Source organism: Lithobates pipiens, unplaced genomic scaffold (genome assembly GCF_037356315.1).
Source record: "Lithobates pipiens isolate NorthernLeopardFrog02 unplaced genomic scaffold, aLitPip1_a1.2 Scaffold_6, whole genome shotgun sequence".
Lineage (NCBI taxonomy): Eukaryota > Metazoa > Chordata > Amphibia > Anura > Ranidae > Lithobates > Lithobates pipiens.
In genome coordinates, this window is record NW_027507881.1 from 4,727,472 (window position 1) to 4,753,240 (window position 25,769).

Below are 25,769 nucleotides of genomic sequence, written 5' to 3' on the forward strand. Positions count from 1 at the left end.
GATCCGGAGAAGTGGGGTTGCTCTGTCGCAGTATGTCTGCGGTAGGAAGGCCCCAAGTCGTTAAAAAAAATGTAAAAAAAAAAAATTAAAAATACAACGCATCATTGCAGACTTCACCCTAAGCGTTTCGTCTGTTACAACTTTTTGAAGAGCAATACTTATTTAAATAATTGGGTGATTTTTAAAGTGGAAGTAAACCCTTATATCGTTTTCAGACAAGGAAGCTGCCATCTTGGCCTCTGTTTAATCTTCAACTGTCATGATGCTGATCAGTTAGGACACCAACCATTGGATGGTTTGACAGTTTGGTTGAGAGCACAACCAATGTGACAGTAAGACCCCTTTCACACCATACCGCCCACAGCGTCGGCGGTAAAACGCTGCTATTTTTAGCAGCGTTTTACTGTCGGATTTGCGGCGCATTTCGGCCGCTAGCGGGGGGTGAAAGCTTTTACGTTTTTACCCCCGCTAGCGGCCGAGAAAGGGTTAAAACCACCAGCAATACGCCACAATATCAGCGTTTTGCCGGAGGTATTACAGCACTGCCCCATTGATTTCAATGGGGAGCAGCGGTGGAGGAGCGGTAAACACACCGCTCCTTCACCGTTCCAAAGAAGCTGCTGGCAGGACTTTTCCCTGACGTCCTGCCAGCGCACCACTGTAGTGTGAAAGCCCTCGGGGCTTTCACACTACAGACAATGGTGCAGCTTTTTTAGGGCGGATTGCAGGCGCTATTTCTAACGCTATAGCACCTGCAAAACGCCCCGGTGTGAAAGGGCTCTTAGCATTTCCGGCATGCCGGGAATGTAACTGATTTTTGAAACTATTAAATCGATGGGTTTACTTCCACTTTAAGAAGAGGCAGACCTTTCACAGCAGACTTATAGCGGAAATGAACTGCATTCCGGGCCGGTGCTACCACTAGGCAACCTAGGCACCCGCCTAGGGCTCACTGCTGTATAGGGCGCAGCCATGGCCAGCTGTTGCTGCATTTGCAGCCTTTAATTTTTTGGGGGGGTGCAAGTAGCTGGTCTTGCCTAGGGTGCAAAATAGTTAAGCACCAGCCCTGATTGCATCAGGCAAAGTCATTTAATCAGTCCATACTTTCTTATGTGTCAGAACACGTTTAAAGTTTCAAAGAGATACCGCCATTGCATGACATCAGATAAAACATGTAGACAAAGCAGGCTGTCAGTAGCGTTGTATGATAAGATAAACGCTCACATACAGTGTAATCATTCGATAGCATCTGAGGGAATTTTAAGGACAACCGTTTGCATATATCTAGCCAAGAATTATAGAATTGTTATATCCATGCGCTTCTACGTATAAGTGTAATAACAAAGTTAAAACAAGTAGAGATAGATGTATGAAGTGGCATTGAAGGGAAGGTGGTCACTGCATGCAATGTCAATCAGTAAGAGAAGCACATCATTGATGTTACATAGTTGCATAGTTAGTAAGGTTGAATAAAGACACCAGTCCATCCAGTTCAACCTGAGTGAGTGTCTACAATTGTCCCTATCCCTGTACATTACACACTCACATCAGTCCCTACCCCCAAGGAGCCCACAATCCAAGGTCCCCATTCTTATACTAGGGCCAATTTTGGACACGCCAATTAACCTACCAGCGTGTCTTTGGGGTGTGGGAGGAAACCGGAGTACCCGGAGGAAACACACGCAGGCACAGGGAGAACATGCAAACTGCAGGCAGGTAGTGTTGTGGTTGGGATTCAAACCAGCGACCCTTCTTACTGCTAGCCGAGAGTGCTAACCACTACACCACTGTGCCGACAACAATGTAATGTCATGGAGAGAAAACAATGAAATAATATACAGGAAAACCTTGGATTGCGAGCATAATTCATTCCGGAAACATGCTTGTAATCCAAAGCACTTGTATATCAAAGTGAATTTGCCCATAAGAAATAATGGAAACTCAGATAATTCGTTCCACAACCATTTATTCATAAATCCTTCAGTTTATAGTCTATATAAAAAGATTATAGCAATCTGATGGGTTGTGTAACCATAAAATGTCCATCCACAAATGGAATCCTCCACAAGGGGATTAGAAGCAAAATCCAGCAGGAGCTCCAGAGTATAAAAAAGAAGAGAGGCGCCTCTAAGTGTAGCAATATGGTTACATTTAGGCCCCTTTCACACTGGGGCGGAGGGTGCGTCGGCGGTAAAGCTCCGCTATTTTTAGCGGCGCTTTACCGTCAATTTCGTGGTGCTATTTGGCTGCTAGCGGGGCGCTTTTACCTCCCGCTAGTGGCCGAGAAAGGGTTAAAACCACCGCGGTATAGCCGCGCTGCCCATTGATTTCAATGGGCAGGAGCGGTGGAGGAGCGTTATACACACCGCTCCTTCACCGCTCCAAAGATGCGGCTAGCAGCACTTTTTTTTAGTGTCCTGCCAGCACACCGCTCCATTGGGAAAGCCCTCGGGGGCTTTCACATTGGAGAGACAGGAGCGACTCTTTCATGGCGCTTTGCAGGTGCTATTTTTAGCGCTATATCGTCTGCAAAGCGCCCCATTGTGAAAGGGGTCTTAATGAAGGTACAACCTTTAGCAACTCACATGGTTGATGATTAAAAGAGGCACATCTATGTATGCAGACACCTGGGTAAAGCTGTCCACATAGACCGTCCTCCTCAATGCCATTGACGCCGTCCCTTCCACGCTGCGCTCCACGAGTGGTTCAAGCCTCGCCTTTAGATCGCTCTACTGCAGAGTAGTCTTCCTAGTTAAGATTGCAGACTGACAGCAGTGAGAGCTGACGGTACAGGGGTTGATCTGTCAGTCTGCAATCATGACTGGGAAGACTACTCTGCAGCAGAGCGATCTGAAGGCGAGGCTTGAACCGCTCGTGGAGCGCAGCGTGGAAGGGACGACGTCAATGGCATTGAGGAGGATGGTCTATGTGGACAGCTTTACCCTGGATGCCTGCATATTTACATGTGTCTGTTTTAATCATCAACCATGTGAGTTGCTAAATGTTGTACCTTCATTAAATGTACGGTAACTGTATTGCTACACTTAGAGGCGTCTCTCTTCTCTTTTATACTCAGTTGTGACCAGGGGCGGACTGACAACTCATGGGGCCCCCGGGCAATAGGAGATTATGGGGCCCCCAGGCAATCAGAGATTATGGGGCCACATAGTATACACAAACACACACACAGTATAATATCACACACACAGTACACACAGACATGTTTCTATTGGCTGAGAAGGTACTGGAGAGATGGGGCAACTATAATCTTGGGTTTTACTGAGGCTGGCAACCCTGATGGGGCCCCCTAGTGGCATGGGGCCCTCGGGCAGTGCCCGAGTAGCCCAATGGTCAGTCCGCCCCTGGTTGTGACATGACGCAACTTGTATATCAAGACACAACTTGTATATCAAGACACAACTTGTATATCAAGCCCAAATTCATTAAAACATGTTGCTTGTCTTGCAAAACGCTCTCAAACCAAGGTTTTCCTGTAAAAAAAGAATCGGAGTCTGAGGGTGGAGAAGTAGAAGAGTACATTTGAAATATGGGGTTGGTAGAAGCATTGGTGGTAACTTTCCCCCCTACTGGAATCTGGAATGTGCTAGGAGCTAAAGCGCCTGGTCATTAATGAGCTTAGAATTCAGCAGCCCCTTCCCCTCAACATCAGGCGGATTAAAGGTTGCACTATCAGTTTCCATTTCCGGGGGGATATAATGTTATCCAACGATCCCGGATTTTCAGGAATTTGTTGTGTCTGTCTTCCAGGATACTGCTGAGCCTTTCGCTTACCATGATATTGTTGACTTCCGGGAATGGGATAAGTTGTTTCTTCAAATTCCCCTCCAAGTACGATGGGCAATGGCGTTTGCTGTTTCTTAGTCAACTGATCAGATGTAGAATTTAGGAGAGCCTGCCTGAGGTCTTTAGGGATATCCTTGTGAAATAATGTTTTAAGGAGACAGAATAACTTGGTCCAGAACAGCCTCTGTCAACCTTTTTGACATGGAGGAACCTTTGAAAGAACTTTTCAGGCTCAGGGAACCCCTTTTAATAATTACTAAATTTACAGCTATCAGGACCTGGATCTGAACCCAAGATCTCTTCTGTGTCTGCCAGTAACTCTTCCTCCCGAGCCACCTGAGATTCTGGACTACTCCCTGATGGATCTCTTAGACCAGGAGTTTCCAACATTTTCAAACAAAGGGCCAGTTTACTGTCCTTCAGACAATGAAGGGGCTTGACTGTAGCCTGTGTGAGTAGAAAATGCCTTGTTAGTAAATAGTGCCCTGTCATTAGTATCAGTGGGAGGAATAGTGCCCCATCATGGGTGTCAGTGGGAGGAATAGTGCCCCATCATTGGTGTCAGTGGGAGGAATAGTGCCCCATTATTGGTGTCAGTGGGAGGAATAGTGCCACATCATGGGTGTCCGTGGGAGGAATAGTGCCCCATCATTGGTGTCAGTGGGAGGAATAGTGCCCCATCATGGGTGTCAGTGGGAGGAATAGCGCCCCATCATGGGTGTCAGTGGGAGGAATAGCGCCCCATCATGGGTGTCAGTGTGAGGAATAGTGCCCCATCATGGGTGTCAATGGGAAGAATAGCGCCCCATCATGGGTGTCAATGGGAAGAATAGTGCCCCATCATGGGTGTCAGTGGGAGGAATAGTGCCCCATCATGGGTGTCAACGGGAGGAATAGTGCCCCATCATGGGTGTCAACGGGAGGAATAGTGCCCCATCATGGGTGTCAGTGGGAGGAATAGTCCCCCATCATGGGTGTCAGTAGGGGGAATAGTGCCCCATCATGGGTGTCAGTAGGGGGAATAGTGCCCCATCATGGGTGTCAGTAGGGGGAATAGTGCCCCATCATGGGTGTCAGTAGGGGGAATAGTGCCCCATCATGGGTGTCAGTGGGAGGAATAGTGCCCCATCATTGGTATCAGTGGGAGGAATAGTGCCCCATCATGGGTGTCAGTGGGAGGAATAGTGCCCCATCATGGGTGTCAGTGGGAGGAATAGTGCCCCATCATGGGTGTCAGTGGGAGGAATAGTGCTCCATCATTGGTATCAGTGGGAGGAATAGTGCCCCATCATTGGTATCAGTGGGAGGAATAGTGCCCCATCATGGGTGTCAGTGGGAGGAATAGTGCCCCATCATTGGTATCAGTGGGAGGAATAGTGCCCCATCATTGGTATCAGTGGGAGGAATAGTGCCCCATCATGGGTGTCAGTGGGAGGAATAGTGCCCCATCATGGGTGTCAGTGGGAGGAATAGTGCCCCATCATGGGTGTCAGTGGGAGGAATAGTGCCTTGTATCAGTGGCTGAAGAAGAATAGAAGCAAGAAAAGGGTTGTATCCAGCCCCTGGGCCACAGTTTGGAGACCACTTTCTTAGACAATCTTGCCTTGTGCCTCTTGCACCTTAAACCCTTTGCTCCTCCCATGAACTTACTGATATAAACCATGTCCTTGCATTTCCTGCTTTCCAGATTATTGGGCTCTCTCCAGTCAATATCTCGCTCTTGTCACTCCTGCTGCCATCTGTATCTTCACTACCACTTGTTACCATTCTTTGGCTTGTTCCTCGACTACATTTTCACTTGATTCCATCCTGCAACCACTTTTTACCGACGTTTGCCCTGTTTTCTGACTACACTTCTGCTTGAAATATCTGCTACTGGACCCCGATTTACTCACCTCCTGGTGGGGTGATCCTGAGGACCGCAACCTGGTACTAAGCCCTTGTACACACGGTCGGACATTCTGACAACCAAATCCGTTGGATTTTGTCCGACGGATTTTGTCCGAAACTGTTGCATACACACGGTCGGACTAAGTTGTCGGAAAATCCGATTGTACATAATGCGATGACGTTATTTCGTTACGACGGGACTACGTTCAGGCTAGTAGCCAATAGCTTTGGTCTAGGAATTTGATCTGAACATGCGTGGCACTTTGTCCGTCGGAGTAGGCTACACATGGTCGGAGTATGTCCGATCGGAGCATGTTGTCGGAAAATTTTACGGACAAGTTGGAAAACTTGGTCTGACGGATACTCCGACGGAAACAGTCCGATGGAGACCACACACAGTCGGATTATCCGACAAAACAGTCCGATAGGACACATTCCAACGGAATCTCCGATTGTGTGTACAAGGGCTAAGAGATAGCAGAACCCATCTCCACCATCAGCAGCTCTGGTGAATACCAGTTAGTGCTTAGAAGACGTGCTTCCAGTGGTCCTGCATTATACATTTGGGTGACGTGCCCATGTACTCATCCTGCTGGTATCTACTGCTATAGCTACTAGTCTCTGAGCCTGACCCCTAAGGCCGCGTACACACGGGCGGATTGTCTGCCCAACTAAGTTCGTCAGACAATCCGACAGACAGTCCGTTCAACTTTTGAATGAACGGACTTGACCACACACGATGAACAGACAGTCCGCTGAAAGCTTGCGCGATGACGTGTACAGCACGTACGACGGGACTAGAAATACGACGTCCAATACACTGCAATGCAACCTTCGGCCGTGTAAATCCTTTCTGAGCATGCGCCATACTTAGTCCGTCCAACTTGCCTACACACGAGCGGACTGTCCGCTGAAACCAAGTTTGGACGGACAAAACCAAGTTTGGACGGACAAAATTACGGAAATTCCGAAAGACTTAAGCCCCATACACACAATCAGATTTTCTGCTCATTTTTTCCTTCAGATTTACCAAAAACATATAATATGAGGTCAAACCTTAGGAGTTTCAATTTGTTTGCAATCAGGCAGGCCCTTGCACTACATGGTTTTGGTAAATCTGAAGACAAAAATCAGCAGAAAATTTGATAGTGTGTATGGGGCTTGAGTCCGTCAGACTGTCCGCTGAAAAAGTCCGCTGAAGCCCACACACGAGCGGATTGTCCGCTGAAACACGGTTCAGCGGACTAAGTTGGGCAGACAATCCACCCGTGTGTACGCGGCCTAACCGTGACAAAAGTTCACAGTACATTAGCATGATGGTCACTCTTTGAAAGGTATGAATTGCCAATTGTTCTAGGAACCCCTGGTAGCCTCTGAACGAACCCATGACTTCCATGGCATCTTGGTTGAGAAAAGCTGGCCTAGAATTTGGTAGCAAATGGTCATGTCCACCAAATATGTAACATGTCCCCTGCAAATGCTAAAAGTGCAGAATTAAGGTAAGAAAGTCAAGAGGGGGCCATATGCCATTGCATTATTACCTTATAGGCATCAAGGAAGCAGGAGGTCAGGTTTCTCCAGAGCCATTCCTCAGACTGCCCAAGCTCCATTTCCCATCTACCTACGTATAACTGTTGGTCATGACTCCGAAATTTATTCAGTTGGGCAGATAAAAATGTAATCAGCTCGTGGCCTCCTGAAGTATATAGACAGGCCTAAAAACAATATGGGGTTTATTTCATCCCTAGATTTAAGTTTTGTATTTGTCTATACCAAAATAATTCCATTGTTTGGGCTTTCTTCTGTTCTTCAACACAGGACCAGGAAATTACGGTGGGTTGTTGTATAAAGTAGTAGACTTTATAATAACCGTGGGTTCTCCACCAGGCAGACAGGCTAGCAGGGCCATTGCAACCATAAGGGTGGCTTAGGGCGCCAGGATGGGGGTGGTGGTGTAATCTGAATCTCCAGGCACTTGCTTGGGATTCAGATTTTTAACCAGCCGCAGACATGTGATTTTAACAAGCGGACGCTCTTCTTTTAATGTGGAAGTGATACAAGGGGGCTGTGTAGCTGCTGCTCACTTCCACAAGCACCGCAATGTGCCTTTCCCCCTCTATGTAACTCCCTGCCATGTTCACCGGGCTCCGCTGTCCCACATGGTGGACGTCGCTAGGAAGGGCAGCGGGAGCTCAACGGCTCATGGGCAGGAAATGGCATGTATGCCCTTGTACACACGGTCGGACATTGCGACGGAAAATGTCCGATCGGACCGTGTTGTCGGATAATCCGACTGCGTGTGGACTCCATCGGACTGTTTCCATCTGTATATCCGACCGACAACGTTTTAGAGCTGGGCTATGAAATTTTCCGACAACATGATCCGATCGGAGTTTATCCGATCGTTTGTAGAGAATTCCGATCGGACAAAGTGCCACGCATGCTCAGATCAAATTACGAGACCAAAGCTATTGGCTACTAGCCTGAACGTAGTCCCGTTGTAACTAAATAACATCATCACGTTCTAAACGATCGGATTTTCCGACAACTTTGTCCGACCGTGTGTATGCAACACCAGTTTCGGACAAAATCCGTCGGATTTTGTTGTCGGAATGTCCGACCGTGTGTACAAGGGCTAAGACTAATACACCCTGGATGTCTCATAAAGAGATCCTGTCACCTATATGTCCCCTAGGTCAGTGGTCACCAGATTTTATGTATTACCTTGGGGGAGATACAGTCTAGAATACTGCAATCACTGAGCAGCAAATAATATTACCTGTGATGCATTTCAGTTATCTTGCAAACCTGGCCTGTTAGTGAGCCCTGAGGACAGGAGTTGATGACCACTGCCCTAGGTCAATGGTCATCAACCCTGTCCTCAGGGCCCACTAACAGGCCAGTTTTGCAAGATAACTGAAATACAACACAGGTGATATCATTTGCTGCTCAGTGATTGCAGTATTCTACCCAAGGTAATACATAAAACCTGGCCTGTTGGTGGGGGCCCTGAGAACAGGGTTGATGACCACTAGCCTAGGTGATAGAAATAAAGTCATGTAAAAAATAAATTAAATTCAAAGAAACTTTTTAAACATTTAAATAGACACATACAAAAAATAAAACTTTTTTTTTAAGAACACCCCCATACCCAAAAAATACAAAAAAAAAAACATTTATTAGTTCACCTACATAGGAAAACTGTGATTGCCCTACACATGTTATACAGTATATTGCCGTTTGTTGTGTTTTATCAATGGGCTAAGGTCTCCAGGTCTACAGTATAACGAAGTGGTAGCCGGGGTAGTACTTGCAGGGTAATAGGATGTACATTTGGGATTTAAAAAAAAAAATCCATGGGGGAACGAGGTTGGTATGATGAAGGGTAATCAGAAATAAAAACTGGGTGGCTTGATAAAAGTGCAAAATGTTCGGGAGTCTTACACATCCTTCTCTTTTAGGTCTACAAAGAGTGGTTCTAGGGATTGAAGGTACCCTTATACGAAAGAATTGCTTTGTCTTTAAAAAATTATATAAGAGTAAAAGAGGGCTTAGCAACCAGTAGCGTTCTGAAATAGCATAGACGTTTGAGTAATAGGGTGATCTTTACTGCATAATTCAGGCTTTTTCAGCCAGGATTCCATGGAACCTTGGGGCTCCTCCAGAGGTTGCGAGGGATTCCTTGAGAAGTGGCACATTTATCTTCCACTAGAACCTACCCACACTATTAGAGGCAGAATTTTCCACTGACATCCGATGGTAGAGGTTACCTCTACATTGACTAGTAATGAAAGGGGGTACTACACGGACAACTAATGTTAGAGGGCACTTCATAATAATTTAAGGGGAAACTTCTCCACTGAATGTAAAAGTTACTTCTTCTATTGACTACCAATGTAAAGGGTTCTTCTTCTACTGACCACCAATGTAAAGGGTTCTTCTTCTACTGACCACCAATGTAAAGGGTTCTTCTTTTACTGACCACCAATATAAAGGGTTCTTCTTTTACTGACCACCAATGTAAAGGGTTCTTCTTCTACTGACCACCAATGTAAAGGGTTCTTCTTCTACTGACCACCAATGTAAAGGGTTCTTTTTCTACTGACCACCAATACAAAGGGTTCTTCTTCTATTGACCGAAAATACAAAGGGTTCTTCTTCTACTGACCCCCAATATAAAGGGTTCTTCTTCTACTGACCACCAATATAAAGGGTTCTTCTTCTACTGACCACCAATATAAAGGGTTCTTCTTCTACTGACCACCAATATAAAGGGTTCTTCTTCTACTGACCACCAATATAAATGGTTCTTCTTCTACTGACCACCAATATAAAGGGTTCTTATTCTGCTGACCACCAATGTAAAGGGTTCTTCTTCTACTGACCACCAATATAAAGGGTTCTTCTTCTACTGACCACCAATATAAAGGGTTCTTCTTCTACTGACCACCAATACAAAGGGTTCTTCTTCTACTGACCACCAATACAAAGGGTTCTTCTTCTACTGACCACCAATATAAAGGGTTCTTCTTCTACTGACCACCAATACAAAGGGTTCTTCTTCTACTGACCACCAATATAAAGGGTTCTTCTTCTAGCGACCAGCAATGTAAAACCTTCTTCTTCTACTGACTACCAGTGTAAACAGTTCTTCTTCTACTGACCAACCAAATGTTCTTCTTCTACTGACTACTAGTGTAAATGGTTGTTCTTCTACTGACTACCAAATTAAAGGGTTCTTATTCTACTGACCACCAATGTAAAACCTTCTTCTTCTACTGACTACCAATGTAAAGGTTCTTCTTCAACTGACCACCAATGTAACAGGTACTTCTACTGACTACCAGTGTAAAGGGCTCTTATTCTACTAACCACCAATGCAAAGGGCACCTCTTCTACTGACCACCAGTGTAACAGGTAGGGTACTTCTTCTACTGACCACCAATGTATAGGGTTCTTCTTTTACTGACCACCAATGGAAAGGGTTCTTTTTCTACTGGCTACCAATGTAAAGGGTATTTTTCTACTGGACTGGCCACCAATGTAAAGGGTCTTCTTCTACTAATTACCAATGTAAAGGGTTGTTATTCTACTGACCATCAATGTAAAGGTTCTCCTTCTACTGACCACCAATGTAAAGGGTTTTTGCTTCCCCTGCTCACCGGCGGCTTCCCCTGCTCACTGGCGGCTTCCCCTGCTCACTGGCGGCTTCCCCTGCTCACTGGCCTCCCATTCTCCTGATGCGGCTTCTCGTTCTCTGGGTCACCACCGCAGCTTCCATTTCCTCCCTCCTCCTTGGTGGCCGATCGGGGGTCTTCTCTTTTTGGCCAATGGGAAAATGGGTCTCACACCCGCTTCTGATTGGCCGGACTGAGGATCAGTGTTTCAATATTATTCGCTGTTGTAACACACCTGGGTGGGAGGGCATCCTCTGTGGCCCGAGCCCACCCTATTTTGAAGCCTATTAGTGCCTCTGGCTCTAATCACGTGCTTAAAAAAAAAAAACCTGCAGCTGTAATTCATGCCCACGGTGCCCTCAAAGGGGCCGGATGCATGAAGAATAGGGGGCCGCGGCAGCCGTGGATAGATTCATGCTATGCATGAATCCACCCATTACCATATAAAGGGGTGGAGTGGAGAGAGGGGGCGGAGCCCAGGCACCCCTAATGGACCGGCTTCCAATGCTTACAAGAAGGCAAATTAAAAGCGCATTGGTATGATAAACAGACGGCAAACATATCCCAGTCACAGCGGACATAAGGATGGGCACCGTATCTCACCCGATCAACAAGCCAGTACACACGGAGCGTAACATTCGGTGATACATAAATGCCAATTCCGGTTGCCCTACAGTCATGTTCCAGCGCGTTTCGTCGCTACGACTTTCGTCATTACCACTCACTGGGTGTGTAATATATATATTTAAGTTCATTGTTTATGTTATTGCGTGTTCAGCACTACTATTTACCTTTAGGCTTTGTTTGGTAGATTTTGTTTATCAATACTGAGTTGGCCCACCCTTTGCAGCTATAACAGCTTCAACTCTTCTGGAAAGGCCGTCCACAAGGTTTAGGAGTGTGTCTATGGGAATGTTTGACCCATTCTTCCGGGAGGGCATTCGTGAGGTCAGGTACTGATGTTGGACGAGTAAGCCTGGCTCACAGTCTCCTCTCGTATTCATCCCATAGGGATCTATCAGGTTGAGGTCAGGACTCTGTGCAGGCCAGTCATGTTCCTCCACCCCAAACTTGCTCATCCATGTCTTTATGGACCTTGCTTTGTGCACTGGTGCGCAGTCATGTTGGAACAGGACTTTTCCCACAAAGTTGGGAGCATGAAATTGTCCAAAATGTCTTGGTATGCTGACACCTTAAGAGTTCCCTTCACTGGAGCTAAGGGGCCAAGACCGGCCCCTGAAAAACAACCCCGCACACCATAATCCCCCCTCCACCAAATGATTTGGACCAATGCACAAAGCAAGGTTCATAAAGACATGGATGAGCGAGTTTGGAGTGAAGAAACTTGACTGGCCTGCACAGAGTCCTGACCTCAACCCCGATAGAACACCTTTGGGATGAATTGGAGCGTCAAATACCAGCCAAGCCTTCTCGTCCAACATCAGTTCCTGATCTCACAAATGCGCTTCTGGAAGAATGGCCAAACATTCCCATAGACACACCCCCTAAATCTTTTGGACGGCCTTCCCAGAAGAGTTGAAGCTGTTATAGCTGCAAAGGGCGGAGCCAACTCAATATTGAACCTTACGGACTAAGACTGGGATGCCATTAAAGTTCATGTGTGTGTAAAGGCAGGCGTCCCAATACTTTTGGTAATATAGTATATTTGCATTAGACATCTCTTGGTGGCCTGCAGACCTCCAACTGTGAATTGAGACCCACATGCTGCACTGACCATTTTGAGTGTCATGGGTAAGTCTGCTTTTATACTTAAAACCCAACTCTGTGCCAGGCTGTGCCCGCACCGCATGGGTCAATTGCTCATATGGTAAGCAGAAAACTTATACTTCGATCCTCTGAAGAATGGTGCTCCCCCACAGTCCAGCAGTGGACTGTTCCTGGTCTATGGAGCCTGCTATGGGTGTAATGATGTCAGGAACAGTCCACAACTCAAGACCGCTGGAGCGTGGGGGGTGCTGGACCGGTCTGGTGACGGGAGGATTAGGCAAGCTCATCTCCGCTCTCCTCTTCCCTAGACAAGAAAAGCGAGCGGTTACCCTGAGCGGCGCGGGCACAGCCCCACTCCAAGGGGGAAATTGTTTTGGTCGGAGTTGGGTTTTGATGTTATTAACAGAGAGCAGAGATTCCTCAGTCACCTTTATTCCGTGCTCCGTCCTTTGTATTGCCGTCTCCAGAGTCCGGATGTCCACCACGCCCCCATTCTGGTGATTGGAGTTCCCCAGATTCTTCTTCAAATGTTCCAGATCGTTCTGTACCTGAAGAAGAGGGCATTGCATGGATCTGTAAAGGGTACCTTCACCTTTCTACACTTTTCTTGGTTTTCTAAATTCCAACTCCCCTATACACCAATATAGCATTCATGTACTTTTTATGGAGCGCCTACCAGTGCCGCCTATCAGTGCCCATCAGTGCTGCCTATCAGTGCCCATCAGTGCCGCCTATCAGTGCCCATCAGTGCTGTCTATCAGTGCTGTCTATCAGTGCCGCCTATCAGTGCCCATCAGTGCCATCTATCAGTGCCCATCAGTGCTGTCTATCAGTGCCCGTCAGTGCTGCCTATCAGTGTCCATCAGTGCCACCTATCAGTGCCCATCTGTGCCGCCTATCAGTGCCCATCAGTGACGTCTATCAGTGCCGTCTATCAGTGCCCATCAGTGCTGTCTATCAGTGCCGCCTATCAGTGCCCATCAGTGCTGCCTATCAGTGCCCATCTGTGCTGCCTATCAGTGCCCATCAGTGCCACCTATCAGTGCCGCCTATCAGTGCTGCCTATCGGTGCTCCTCTGTGCCATCTATCAGTGCCCATCAGTGTCACCTATCAGTGTCCATCAGTGCTGCCTATTAGTGCTCCTCAGTGCCGCCTATTAGTGCCCATCAGTGACACCTATCAGTGCCCATCAGTGACGCCTATCGGTGCCCATCATTGCCACCTACCAGTGCCCATCAGTGCTGCCTATCAGTGCCCATCAGTGCTGCCTACCAGTGCCTATAAGTGCTGCCTACCAGTGCCACCTATAAGTGTCCATGAGTGCTACTTACCAGTGTCTATCAGTGCCCCCATCAGTGGCACCTACCAGTGCCCAACATTGCCGCCTATCAGTGCCCATCAGTGCTGCCTATCAGTGCCCATCAGTGCTGTCTATCAGTGCCACCTATCAGTGCCCATCAGTGCCGCCTATCAGTGCCCATCAGTGCTGTCTATCAGTGCCGCCTATCAGTGCCCATCAGTGTTGTCTATCAGTGCCGCCTATCAGTGCCCATCAGTGCTGCCTATCAGTGCCCATCAGTGCCGCCTATCAGTGCCCATCAGTGCTGCCTATCAGTGCCCATCAGTGTCGCCTATCAGTGCCCATCAGTGCCGTCTATCAGTGCCCATCAGTGCTGTCTATCAGTGCCCATCAGTGCTGCCTATCAGTGGCGACTATCAGTGCCCATCAGTGCTGCCTATCAGTGCCCATCAGTGCCGCCTATCAGTGCCCATCAGTGCCGCCTATCAGTGCCGCCTATCAGTGCTCCTCAGTGCCATCTATCAGTGCCCATCAGTGTCACCTATCAGTGCCCATCAGTGCTGCCTATTAGTGCTCCTCAGTGCCGCCTATAAGTGCCCATCAGTGACGCCTATCAGTGCCCATCAGTGACGCCTATCAGTGCCCATCATTGCCACCTACCAGTGCCCATCAGTGCTGCCTATCAGTGCCCATCAGTGCTGCCTACCAGTGCCTATAAGTGATGCCTACCAGTGCCACCTATAAGTGTTCATGAGTGCTACCTACCAGTGTCTATCAGTGCCCCCATCAGTGGCACCTATCAGTGCCCAACAGTGCTGCCTACCAGTGCCCATCAGTGCCGCCTATTAGTGCCCATCAGTGCTGCCTATCAGTGCCCTTCAGTGCCGCCTATCAGTGCCACCTATCACTGCTCAACAGTGCCGCCTATCAGTGCTCAACAGTGCCACCTATAAGTGCCCATTAGTGCTGCCTATCAGTGCCCAACAGTGCCACCTACCAGTGCTCAACAGTGCTGCCTATCAGTGCCCATTAGTGCTGCCTATCAGTGCCCATCAGTGTCACCTATCAGTGCCGCCTATATTCTACCAAAAAAAATGATGTATTATATTGTGATTACCAAAATGAAAGTAGAACATTTTGGATAAAGTCAGATAGAGATATAACTGAGCGGTTATTATCACTGTCTTACAATGAGGGACACGAGTTCTGGCGACACTTTGGAAGGTTTTCTCCTCACTTCCTGTTGTGGTTATGGGACAGGAAGTGAAGGAAATTTTTCCAATGGGGACACATATAACAATAAAAAAGTTTTTCCTTTATTTCTACATTAGTTTTGGATGGAGCAGAGAGGGATTAGAACCCCTGTCAGATTTTTATTGCTGTCGGTGTCTCCGTTGGTGAGATTCTCCCTCTCTATTTGTCCTGGTGACGCCAACTGGGAAAAAAAATCCCAAATTTAGAGTTGCCCCCAGAACAGGAATACAGGGGAAATCTTACAATGGGGGACACGAGTTCTGGTGACACTTTGGAAAGTTTTCCTCTCACTTCCTGTTGTGGCTATGGGACAGGAAGTGAAGGGAAATCTCCCCAATGGGGACACAGGTGACAAAAACAATAAAACAAACCTGGCAGAGGGCTATAACTCTCCATTATTCTATCTATAGTGGAAATAAAACGTGCTGCCTTAAAGTTCTCCTTGAATGCCTCCCTTGTCGATGTACCTGCACCAGGAGAAGCCCCACGGGATCGGCGGCCATAGCGAGGGGGGGAGATTCGGAGAATGCGCTCGTTACCATAGTGACGGGACGCTTAGTGGGCCGAGCCACGTGAAGCCGGAATCGTCCAATCCCGACTGAGGGGAGGGAGGAAGCCCCAGACGGGCGGAAGTGCAGCGGCCGCCATGAGGAGGTTGGGCGGAAGCGCAGCGGCTGCTACGAGCAAGGTCGGGCGGAAGCAGAGCAGTTGCCATGCGGAAGTTGGGCGGTTGCCATGCGGAAGTAGTTCCCTTAGCCGTACAGGAAGGGACAGCGGAGGCAGCCATGGACTCTGTGCCTTGTGTGCTTCTCACCAGCTGCGATGCCGGGTTCAGTGAGGAGAAGCTGGTGACGGGTAAGCCGGGGAAGGGGTAGGAAGGACTGGGGGGGTGGGGCTGGCGTAGTCTGTATTGTCACCCAATGATAGAGGCCTGTCTGGGTGTAATGACCCCCCAACTATCCCAACCTGAGTTACCCCATGACTAATAATTATACCCCCCAATGGAGGATGGTAGGGGGAGGGGTTAATAGTAGCGCCCCCTGAAACGTAAATAAGTGTCGCTAACGTCCGTGCGGTCCTCTCCTGGAAACCAAACCTGGACCCTCAGGATCCAAACAACCGTAGGCCGATTACAAGCCTCAACACCATTTCTAAGATCATGGAGAAAGCTGTAGTACATCAGCTACAACTTCACCTGGATACTCACAAACTCCTGGACCCCCTGCAATCAGGCTTCCGCCCGGGTCATGGCACAGAAACAGCTCTCCTCAAGTTTTGGGATGACGCCCTCGAAGCAGCAGATGGCGGAGAGCCGTGTCTCCTCGTACTGCTAGCCCTAAGTGCAGCGTTTGATACAGTAGATCACAATACTCTACTCGTCCGCCTCACAGAAGTAGCCGGAGTCCAAGACATAGATCTCCAATGGTTCGCGTCCTTCCTAGGAAATCGGTCACAGACAGTGAAACTAGGAAAATTCCTCTCCGAAACTCGAACAGTCACCTGCGGAGTCCCTCAAGGCTCTCCGTTGTCACCCTTTCTCTTCAACATTAACATTCGCCCACTCCTCCGAATCATCAGATGCTCAGATCTCTGCTTCCACTCTTACGCTGACGACACGCAACTTTATTTCCGGATCAATGGAAAAAAAGATCACCAACAACAACTTGAAAACTGCCTCAAATCAATAGAGGACTGGATGACCACCAACTCCCTCCAGCTGAACCAATCAAAGACAGAGCTTCTTATCTTACACCCAAATCATAAGCCCGCAACCAAAACCTCCTGGTCTCCACCAACCGTCTTTGGGCAGACTATCTCCCCAAAGACCAAAGCGAAGAGTCTCGGGGTTATTTTAGACGCACAAATGTCAATGGATGCGCAAATAGGATCTGTAGTCAGTCGATCTCACCATCTGCTGCGAATGCTTCGCAGACTCATCCCTTTTATCCCAAAGAATGACAAAGCAGTGGTAGTTGGAACAATCATTAATTCACGACTGGACTACGCAAACTCGCTTTACATAGGATTACCACAATATCAACTTGTGCGATTACAACTGATCCAAAACACGGCGGCAAGGCTGATAACAGGGAAAAAACCCTGGGAATCCATCTCTCCTTCACTGAGGAGCTTACATTGGCTAACCGTAAAAAATCGGATCACGTTCAAGACCCTTTGCCTCACCCACAAATGCGTGCATAGAGAAGCTCCACAATACCTAATGGAGAAAATAAATCATTACACACCAAACCGCAGTCTTCCATCAGCCAACAAAAACCTCCTCCTCGTGCCCAAAGCCCGGTATAAATCCAAGGGGGAACGGAGATTCGCTGTCCAAGGGCCTCGGCTATGGAATGCTCTACCAATCAACATCCGCCAGGAAGAAAATCACCTGGCTTTTAGGAAAAAACTCAAGACCTTCCTCTTCTAGCAGATGATCAAAGCTCGCCACAGCGCCTAGAGGCGATTCAGTTCGCATTGTGCGCTATACAAGTATTTCATTCATTCATTCCTCCGATGACACCCGACAAATCGCACAGGAAAAAAAGGGCGCTTTGCACTGCGTCTCGGAAGCATGCTTTGCCATTAATTGCTACTTGCACCCCTGGGGAAGGTAGATGCACATTTTGCAGCGCGGCAAATGGGGGGGCTGAATAAACACGGAACGATCCGCGTCCGAAAAGGTACAGAAATGTCTTTGGCGCATGTAAGACCGTTCAGGTGAATTTGCTGCTCTTTGTGTAACACGTGGAAAACGAGTTAAAAAAAAAAAAAAAAGGGGGCAGCGGAGGAATGCATCGCTTACATAGGCCGCAATCCGCTGTAACTGTTCTCATCGCTTTTTAAATTTATATATTTTTTTAAAAAAAGCTCTGCATGCATCTTTGGTGCACAGTTTCAAAAACGCTCCACCCATCAAGACAAAAAAGGCATCAGAACTGCACCGTCGTATAGACCAGATTGCATGGGGGTCACCCTGGAACAAGTTACAGTCCAAAGTGTACAGGGGTCACCCAGGTCCGGGGGGAGGGGGGGGTGTGGGTCGGAGTGTGCAGAGTTCACCCTGGTCTGGGTTAGAATGTACGGGGGTTCACCGATGTCCAGGGTGCGGGTCTGAGTGTATGGGGGTCACCCTGGTTGGGGTCAGAGTGTACAGGGGTCACCCCTTTCCGGGGTGCGGGTCAGAGTGTACAAGGGTCACCCCTTTCCGGGGTGCGGGTCGGAGTGTACAGGGGTCACCCCTTTCCGGGGGTGCGGGTCGGAGTGTACAGGAGTCACCCTGGTCGGGGTCTGAGTGTACGGGGGTTCACCCTGGTCGGGGTCTGAGTGTACGGGGGTTCACCCTGGTCGGGGTCTGAGTGTACGGGGGTTCACCCTGGTCGGGGTCTGAGTGTACGGGGGTTCACCCTGGTCGGGGTCTGAGTGTACGGGGGTTCACCCTGGTCGGGGTCTGAGTGTACGGGGGTTCACCCTGGTCGGGGTCTGAGTGTACGGGGGTTCACCCTGGTCGGGGTCTGAGTGTACGGGGGTTCACCCTGGTCGGGGTCTGAGTGTACGGGGGTCACCCTGGTTGGGGTCTGAGTGTACCAGGTTACCCCTTTCTGGAGTGCAGATTGGAGGGGCCGGGGTGCATGTCGGAGTGTGCGGGGGGTCACCCTGGACCTGGTTGGGGTCACCCTGGACCTGGTCGGGGTGTGCCCGGTTCACCCCTTTCCGGAGTGTGGATCAGAGTGTGCGGGGTTCACCCCTTTCCGGAGTGTGGATCAGAGTGTCCGGGGGTGACCCTGGCCTGAGGTGCGGGCTGGAAGGTTGTTGGGATCACTGGGAGCACACAGGAGTGGAATGGAGAGCTGGAGGCAAGAGACACCAGAGATCACTGGGGAGACACTGGAGCTGCTACCAGAGATACCGGGGGGAGCACAGGGTGTCCGGTTCCTAACATGAGGACCGGTTGCTCGAAAGCTGAGCAACATCCATACTAGCTCTTAGAACCACACCCCCTCTGTGATTCACTGCTACACCAGTGGATCCCACCTCAGATAAGAGGGAAAACCCCGGCACTGGCGCATGAAACAGAGGAGTGATATGATGATAGAACCATTTCCTTCATATCCATTTTGGATCGCACCCTCTGTGGTATTGTTACTTTTGCATAACAACTAATACAAATATCATATCACTTTATTGCCATAACACCAACATTGTTTTGGTGTATTGGGGTGAAGGGGAAGCAGATTGGGGTGGAGGGGCAGCAGCTGAAGGGGAAGCAGATTGGGGTGGAGGGGCAGCAGGTGAAGGGGAAGCAGATTGGGGTGGAGGGGCAGCAGCTGAAGGGGAAGCAGATTGGGGTGGAGGGGCAGCAGGTGAAGGGGAAGCAGATTGGGGTGGAGGGGCAGCAGGTGAAGGGGAAGCAGATTGGGGTGGAGGGGCAGCAGGTGAAGGGGAAGCAGATTGGGGTGGAGGGGCATCTGGTGAAGGGGAAGCAGATTGGGGTGGAGGGGCATCTGGTGAAGGGGAAGCAGATTGGGGTGGAGGGGCATCTGGTGAAGGGGAAGCAGATTGGGGTGGAGGGGCAGCAGGTGAAGGGGAAGCGGATTGGGGTGAAGGGGCAGCAGGTGAAGGGGAAGCGGATTGGGGTGAAGGGGCAGCAGGTGAAGGGGAAGCGGATTTGGGTGAAGTGGCAGCAGGTGAAGGGGAAGCGGATTGGGGTGAAGGGGCAGCAGGTGAAGGGGAAGGGGATTGGGGTGAAGGGGCAGCAGGTGAAGGGGAAGCGGATTGGGGTGAAGGGGCAGCAGGTGAAGGGGAAGCGGATTGGGGTGAAGGGGCAGCAGGTGAAGGGGAAGCGGATTGGGGTGAAGGGGCAGCAGGTGAAGGGGAAGCGGATTGGGGTGAAGGGGCAGCAGGTGAAGGGGAAGCGGATTGGGGTGAAGGGGCAGCAGGTGAAGGGGAAGCGGATTGGGGTGAAGGGGCAGCAGGTGAAGGGGAAGCGGATTGGGGTGAAGGGGCAGCAGGTGAAGGGGAAGCGGATTGGGGTGAAGGGGCAGCAGGTGAAGGGGAAGCGGATTGGGGTGAAGGGGCAGCAGGTGAAGGGGAAGCGGATTGGGGTGAAGGGGCAGCAGGTGAAGGGGAAGCGGATTGGGGTGAAGGGGCAGCAGGTGAAGGGGAAGCGGATTGGGGTGAAGGGGCAGCAGGTGAAGGAGCAGCAGATTGGGGTGAAGGGGCAGCAGGTGAAGGGGAAGCGGATTGGGGTGAAGGGGCAGCAGGTGAAGGGGAAGCGGATTGGGGTGAAGGGGCAGCAGGTGAAGGAGCAGCAGATTGGGGTGAAGGGGCAGCAGGTGAAGGAGCAGCAGATTGGGGTGAAGGGGCAGCAGATGAAGGGGTAGCAGATTGGGGTGAAGGAGCAGCAGATGAAGGGGTAGCAGATTGGGGTGAAGGAGCAGCAGCTGAAGGGGTAGCAGATTGGGGTGAAGGAGCAGCAGCTGAAGGGGTAGCAGATTGGGGTGAAGGAGCAGCAGGTGAAGGGGTAGCAGATTGGGGTGAAGGAGCAGCAGATGAAGGGGTAGCAGATTGGGATGAAGGGGTAGCAGATTGGGGTGAAGGAGCAGCAGATGAAGGGGTAGCAGATTGGGGTGAAGGAGCAGCAGATGAAGGGGTAGCAGATTGGGGTGAAGGAGCAGCAGGTGAAGGGGTAGCAGATTGGGGTGAAGGCGCAGCAGGTGAAGGGGTAGCAGATTGGGGTGAAGGAGCAGCAGGTGAAGGGGTAGCAGATTGGGGTGAAGGAGCAGCAGGTGAAGGGGTAGCAGATTGGGGTGAAGGAGCAGCAGGTGAAGGGGTAGCAGATTGGGGTGAAGGAGCAGCAGGTGAAGGGGTAGCAGATTGGGGTGAAGGAGCAGCAGGTGAAGGGGTAGCAGATTGGGGTGAAGGAGCAGCAGGTGAAGGGGTAGCAGATTGGGGTGAAGGGGTAGCAGATTGGGGTGAAGGAAAGTCAAAACCATCAGGGAAACAATTTGTCAGAAGAAAACATCCAACCTCAGCCAGCAAATACATAAAGAGGATGTGCGCACCAACATACCGCAACCGCCAAAATTTTCACTACCCCCAATTACCGTAGACACCGCAAAAAACATCATTAATAAACTGCGTGACAGTACCTCACCTATTGACATCATCCCCACAAAACTACTGAAAGAATGCTCCGACATCGTGGCTCCAACCATAACCCACCTCCTAAACCGATCATTCCACGAAGGGATTGTTCCCAGCATCCTCAAACAAGGCATCGTCAAACCTCTACTCAAGAAACCAAACCTGGACCCTCAGGATCCAAACAACCGTAGGCCGATTACAAGCCTCAACACCATTTCTAAGATCATGGAGAAAGCTGTAGTACATCAGCTACAACTTCACCTGGATACTCACAAACTCCTGGACCCGCTGCAATCAGGCTTCCGCCCGGGTCATGGAACAGAAACAGCTCTCCTCAAGATTTGGGATGACGCCCTCGAAGCAGCAGATGACGGAGAGCCACGTCTCCTCGTACTGCTAGACCTAAGTGCAGCGTTTGATACAGTAGATCACAATACTCTACTCGTCCGCCTCACAGAAGTAGCCGGAGTCCAAGACATAGATCTCCAATGGTTCGCGTCCTTCCTAGGAAATCGGTCACAGACAGTGAAACTAGGAAAATTCCTCTCCAAAACTCGGGCAGTCACCTGCGGAGTCCCTCAAGGCTCTCCGTTGTCACCCGTTCTCTTCAACATTTACATTCGCCCACTCCTTCAAATCATCAGATGCTCAGATCTCTGCTTCCACTCTTACGCTGACGACACGCAACTTTATTTCCGGATCAATGGAAAAAAAGATCACCAACAACAACTTGAAAACTGCCTCAAATCAATAGAGGACTGGATGACCACCAACTCCCTCCAGCTGAACCAATCAAAGACAGAGCTTCTTATCTTACACCCAAATCATAAGCCCGCAACCAAAACCTCCTGGTCTCCACCAACCGTCTTTGGGCAGACTATCTCCCCAAAGACCAAAGCGAAGAGTCTCGGGGTTATTTTAGACGCACAAATGTCAATGGATGCGCAAATAGGATCTGTAGTCAGTCGATCTCACCATCTGCTGCACATGCTTCGCAGACTCATCCCTTTTATCCCAAAGAATGACAAAGCAGTGGTAGTTGGAACAATCATTAATTCACGACTGGCCTACACAAACTCGCTTTACATAGGATTACCACAATATCAACTTGTGCGATTACAACTGATCCAAAACACGGCGGCAAGGCTGATAACAGGAAAAAAACCCTGGGAATCCATCTCTCCTTCGCTGAGGAGCTTACATTGGCTAACCGTAAAAAATCGGATCACGTTCAAGACCCTTTGCCTCACCCACAAATGCGTGCAAAGAGAAGCTCCGCAATACCTAATGGAGAAAATAAATCATTACACACCAAACCGCAGTCTTCCATCAGCCAACAAAAACCTTCTCCTCGTGCCCAAAGCCCGGTATAAATCCAAGGGTGATCGGAGATTCGCTGTCCATGGGCCTCGGCTATGGAATGCTCTACCAATCAACATCCGCCTGGAAGAAAATCACCTGGCTTTTAGGAAAAAACTCAAGACCTTCCTCTTTTAGCAGATGATCAAAGCTCGCCACAGCGCCTAGAGGCGATTCAGTTCGCATTGTGCGCTATACAAGTATTTCATTCATTCATTCAAGGAGCAGCAGGTGAAGGGGCAGCAGATTGGGGTGAAGGGGCAGCAGATGAAGGGGTAGCAGATTGGGGTGAAGGAGCAGCAGATGAAGGGGTAGCAGATTGGGGTGAAGGAGCAGCAGATGAAGGGGTAGCAGATTGGGGTGAAGGGGCAGCAGGTGAAGGGGTAGCAGATTGGGGTGAAGGGGCAGCAGGTGAAGGGGTAGCAGATTGGGGTGAAGGGGCAGCAGATGAAGGGGTAGCAGATTGGGGTGAAGGAGCAGCAGATGAAGGGGTAGCAGATTGGGGTGAAGGGGCAGCAGGTGAAGGGGTAGCAGATTGGGGTGAAGGGGCAGCAGGTGAAGGGACAGCAGATGAAGGGGTAGCAGATTGGGGTGAAGGAGCAGCAGATGAAGGGGTAGCAGATTGGGGTGAAGGGGCAGCAGGTGAAGGGACAGCAGATGAAGGGGAAGCAGATTGGAGTGAAGGGGCAGCAGGTTGGGTGACAGATTAGAGATGCCATTGAAAATAGAAGTTTTTGTATGTAATTATTTAGTGCACAAAGTTTGGTGTTGTCTAGCATTATTTTACTTTTAACCACTTGCCGACCGCCCACAGTCTAGATCTGTCATTATTTTGATGTTAAAAAACCAGGGTTATGGCAGCATCTAGCCCCCTAACCCGGTATCATTTACTATGGGTGATTCTCCACAAGAGAAAAGAGGTCCCGTGGGATCGTTTTTAATGTGAAAATAGAAAAAAAAAATGTTAATTTGCTTTTAAAGGTAAATGAGAGATTTCGGGTCTTTTTGACCCCATATCTCTCAATAAAGAGGACCTGTCATCCATTATTTCTATTACAAGGGATGTTTACATTCCAAGTAATAGGTATAAAAGTAAGAAAAAAAAAAAAAGGGACAGTGTAAACATAAAAAAATTAAAAAGTAAAATAAATAAGAAAAAATAATAATTTTAAAGCACCCCAATCCCTCCATGCTTGTCTGCAGAAGTGAACGCATACATAAACGGTGTTCAAACCACACATGTGAGGTATCACCGTGACCGCTAGAGTGCAAGCTCTGTATCTCTAAACAGGTAACCTGTAAAACTGTTTAAAGCATCGTCTATGGAGATTTTTTAAGTACAGTGTTTTGTCACCATTCCACAAATGTTATTTTAAAGCATGACACGTTGGGTATCAATTTACTCAATGTAACATCATCTTTTATATTATGCAAAAAAATTGGGGTAACTATTGTGGTTTTTTTTTTTTTTTTTTTTTTTTTTTTTTATTATTAATTAAAGTTGCATTTGAAACACTGCTGTGCAAATATGGCGTGACATATATTACAATGATCTCCATTTTATTCTTTAGGGTCTCTGCTGAAAAAAAAGTGTGTGTGTGTGTATATGTGTGTATATATATATATATTATATATCCACTTCACCCCCCGGACCATTTTGCTGGCCAAAGACCAGACCACTTTTTGCGATTCGGCACTGCGTCCCTTTAACTGACAATTGCGCGGTCGTGCGACGTGGCTCCAAAACAAAATTGACATCCTTTTTTCCCCACAAATAGAGCTTTCTTTTGGTGGTATTTGATCACCCCTGCAGTTTTTATTTTTTGCGCTATAAACAAAAATAGAGCGAAAATTGAAAAAAAAACGCATTATTTTTTACTTTTTGTTATAATAAATATCCCCCAAAAATATATAAAAAAACATTTTTTTCCTCAGTTTAGGCCGATACGTATTCTTCTACATATTTTTGGTAAAAAAAAAATTGCAATAAGCGATTATTGATTGGTTTGCGCAAAAGTTATAGCGTTTACAAAATAGGGGATAGTTTTATAGCATTTTTATTAATAATTTTTTTTTTTTTTACTAGTAATGGCGGCGATCAGCGATTTTTATTGTGACTGCGACATTATGGTGGACACGTCGGACAATTTTGACACATTTTTGGGACCATTGTCATTCATACAGCAATCAGTGCTATATAAATGCAGTGATTCCTGTGTAAATGACACTGGCAGTGAAAGGGTTAACCAGTGGGTGGCAGTGTAGGGGTTAAGTGTTCCTAGGGGTGTGTTACTAACTGTGTGGGGGTTGGGCTTTCATTTAGTGAACACTGATCTCTGCTCCAATCACATGGAGCAGAGATCAGCGTCGCTTGTTGCTAGGCAGAACGGGGAGATGCTGTTTACAACGGCATCTCTCCGTTAAGCCGCCCCGTGAGACGATTGCGGGTATGCCCACGATGATCGAGTCCGCGGGATTTGTGACCGGACTCGCGGGGGCCTCTACCGGCATGCGAGCGATGGCAGGGCGGCAATTAAGATTGGACGTACCTGTACGCCAATATGAATGCCCGTGCCATTCTGCCGACGTACATCGGCGTGCGCTGGTCGGGAACTGGATATATATATATGGGGGTTCTAAATAATTCTGTAGCAAAAAAATACAAATTTAAACTTGTAAACAAATAGTTCCAAAAAAGCCTGGGTCACCAAAGGCTGCAGTGTTTCGCCTCCATTGATGTGGTTGTTGTTTCTTCTGGATTGGTTCTTAGTGAATGGTATGTAGATTTACTCCACCAGGTGGCTGTCAAAGCTTTCTTTACTGCCCCCCCCCCCCCCCCCCCGCCCTTCCTCTTACTCTGATCATTTCTAGCTATAATCCCTGCAATTCTCCTATCAACCATTTGGGATCATTCGTTTCCTGTCACTGCTGCCCATTGCTGTAGCACAATTGTATAGTGAAAGAAACACAATAAACTGGAGCTACTGCAAAGTGCTGAGTACAATCACTTTAAGTGGTTAAACGATCACTTTGCAAAACAACCCATTCAGTTTAAAATAGGAATGGAAGGAAAAACCTTTTTTTGCAGATTTAAAAAAAAAAAAAAAAA

At 48.5% G+C, this 25,769-nt stretch overlaps 2 protein-coding genes across 3 annotated transcripts in view; one reads left to right on the forward strand and one right to left on the reverse strand.

The window, feature by feature from the left end:
• LOC143958197 (IQ domain-containing protein H-like) overlaps nucleotides 1-15,751 on the reverse strand; it is a 306,567-nt gene extending 290,816 nt beyond the window's left edge. The window contains exons 1-2 of the mRNA XM_077467663.1: nucleotides 15,622-15,751; nucleotides 13,028-13,147 (exon numbers count right to left, since the gene is read on the reverse strand). Coding sequence (XP_077323789.1) covers nucleotides 13,028-13,147; nucleotides 15,622-15,696 — 195 coding nt within the window. The 5' untranslated portion in view covers nucleotides 15,697-15,751. The remainder of the gene's footprint in view (nucleotides 1-13,027; nucleotides 13,148-15,621) is intronic.
• Nucleotides 15,752-15,845: 94 nt separating this feature from the next.
• LOC143958199 (alpha- and gamma-adaptin-binding protein p34-like) overlaps nucleotides 15,846-25,769 on the forward strand; it is a 56,675-nt gene continuing 46,751 nt past the window's right edge. For both annotated transcript variants that reach the window (XM_077467667.1, XM_077467668.1), the window contains exon 1: nucleotides 15,846-16,009. In XM_077467667.1, the coding sequence (XP_077323793.1) occupies nucleotides 15,868-16,009 (142 nt within the window). In that variant the 5' untranslated portion in view covers nucleotides 15,846-15,867. The remainder of the gene's footprint in view (nucleotides 16,010-25,769) is intronic.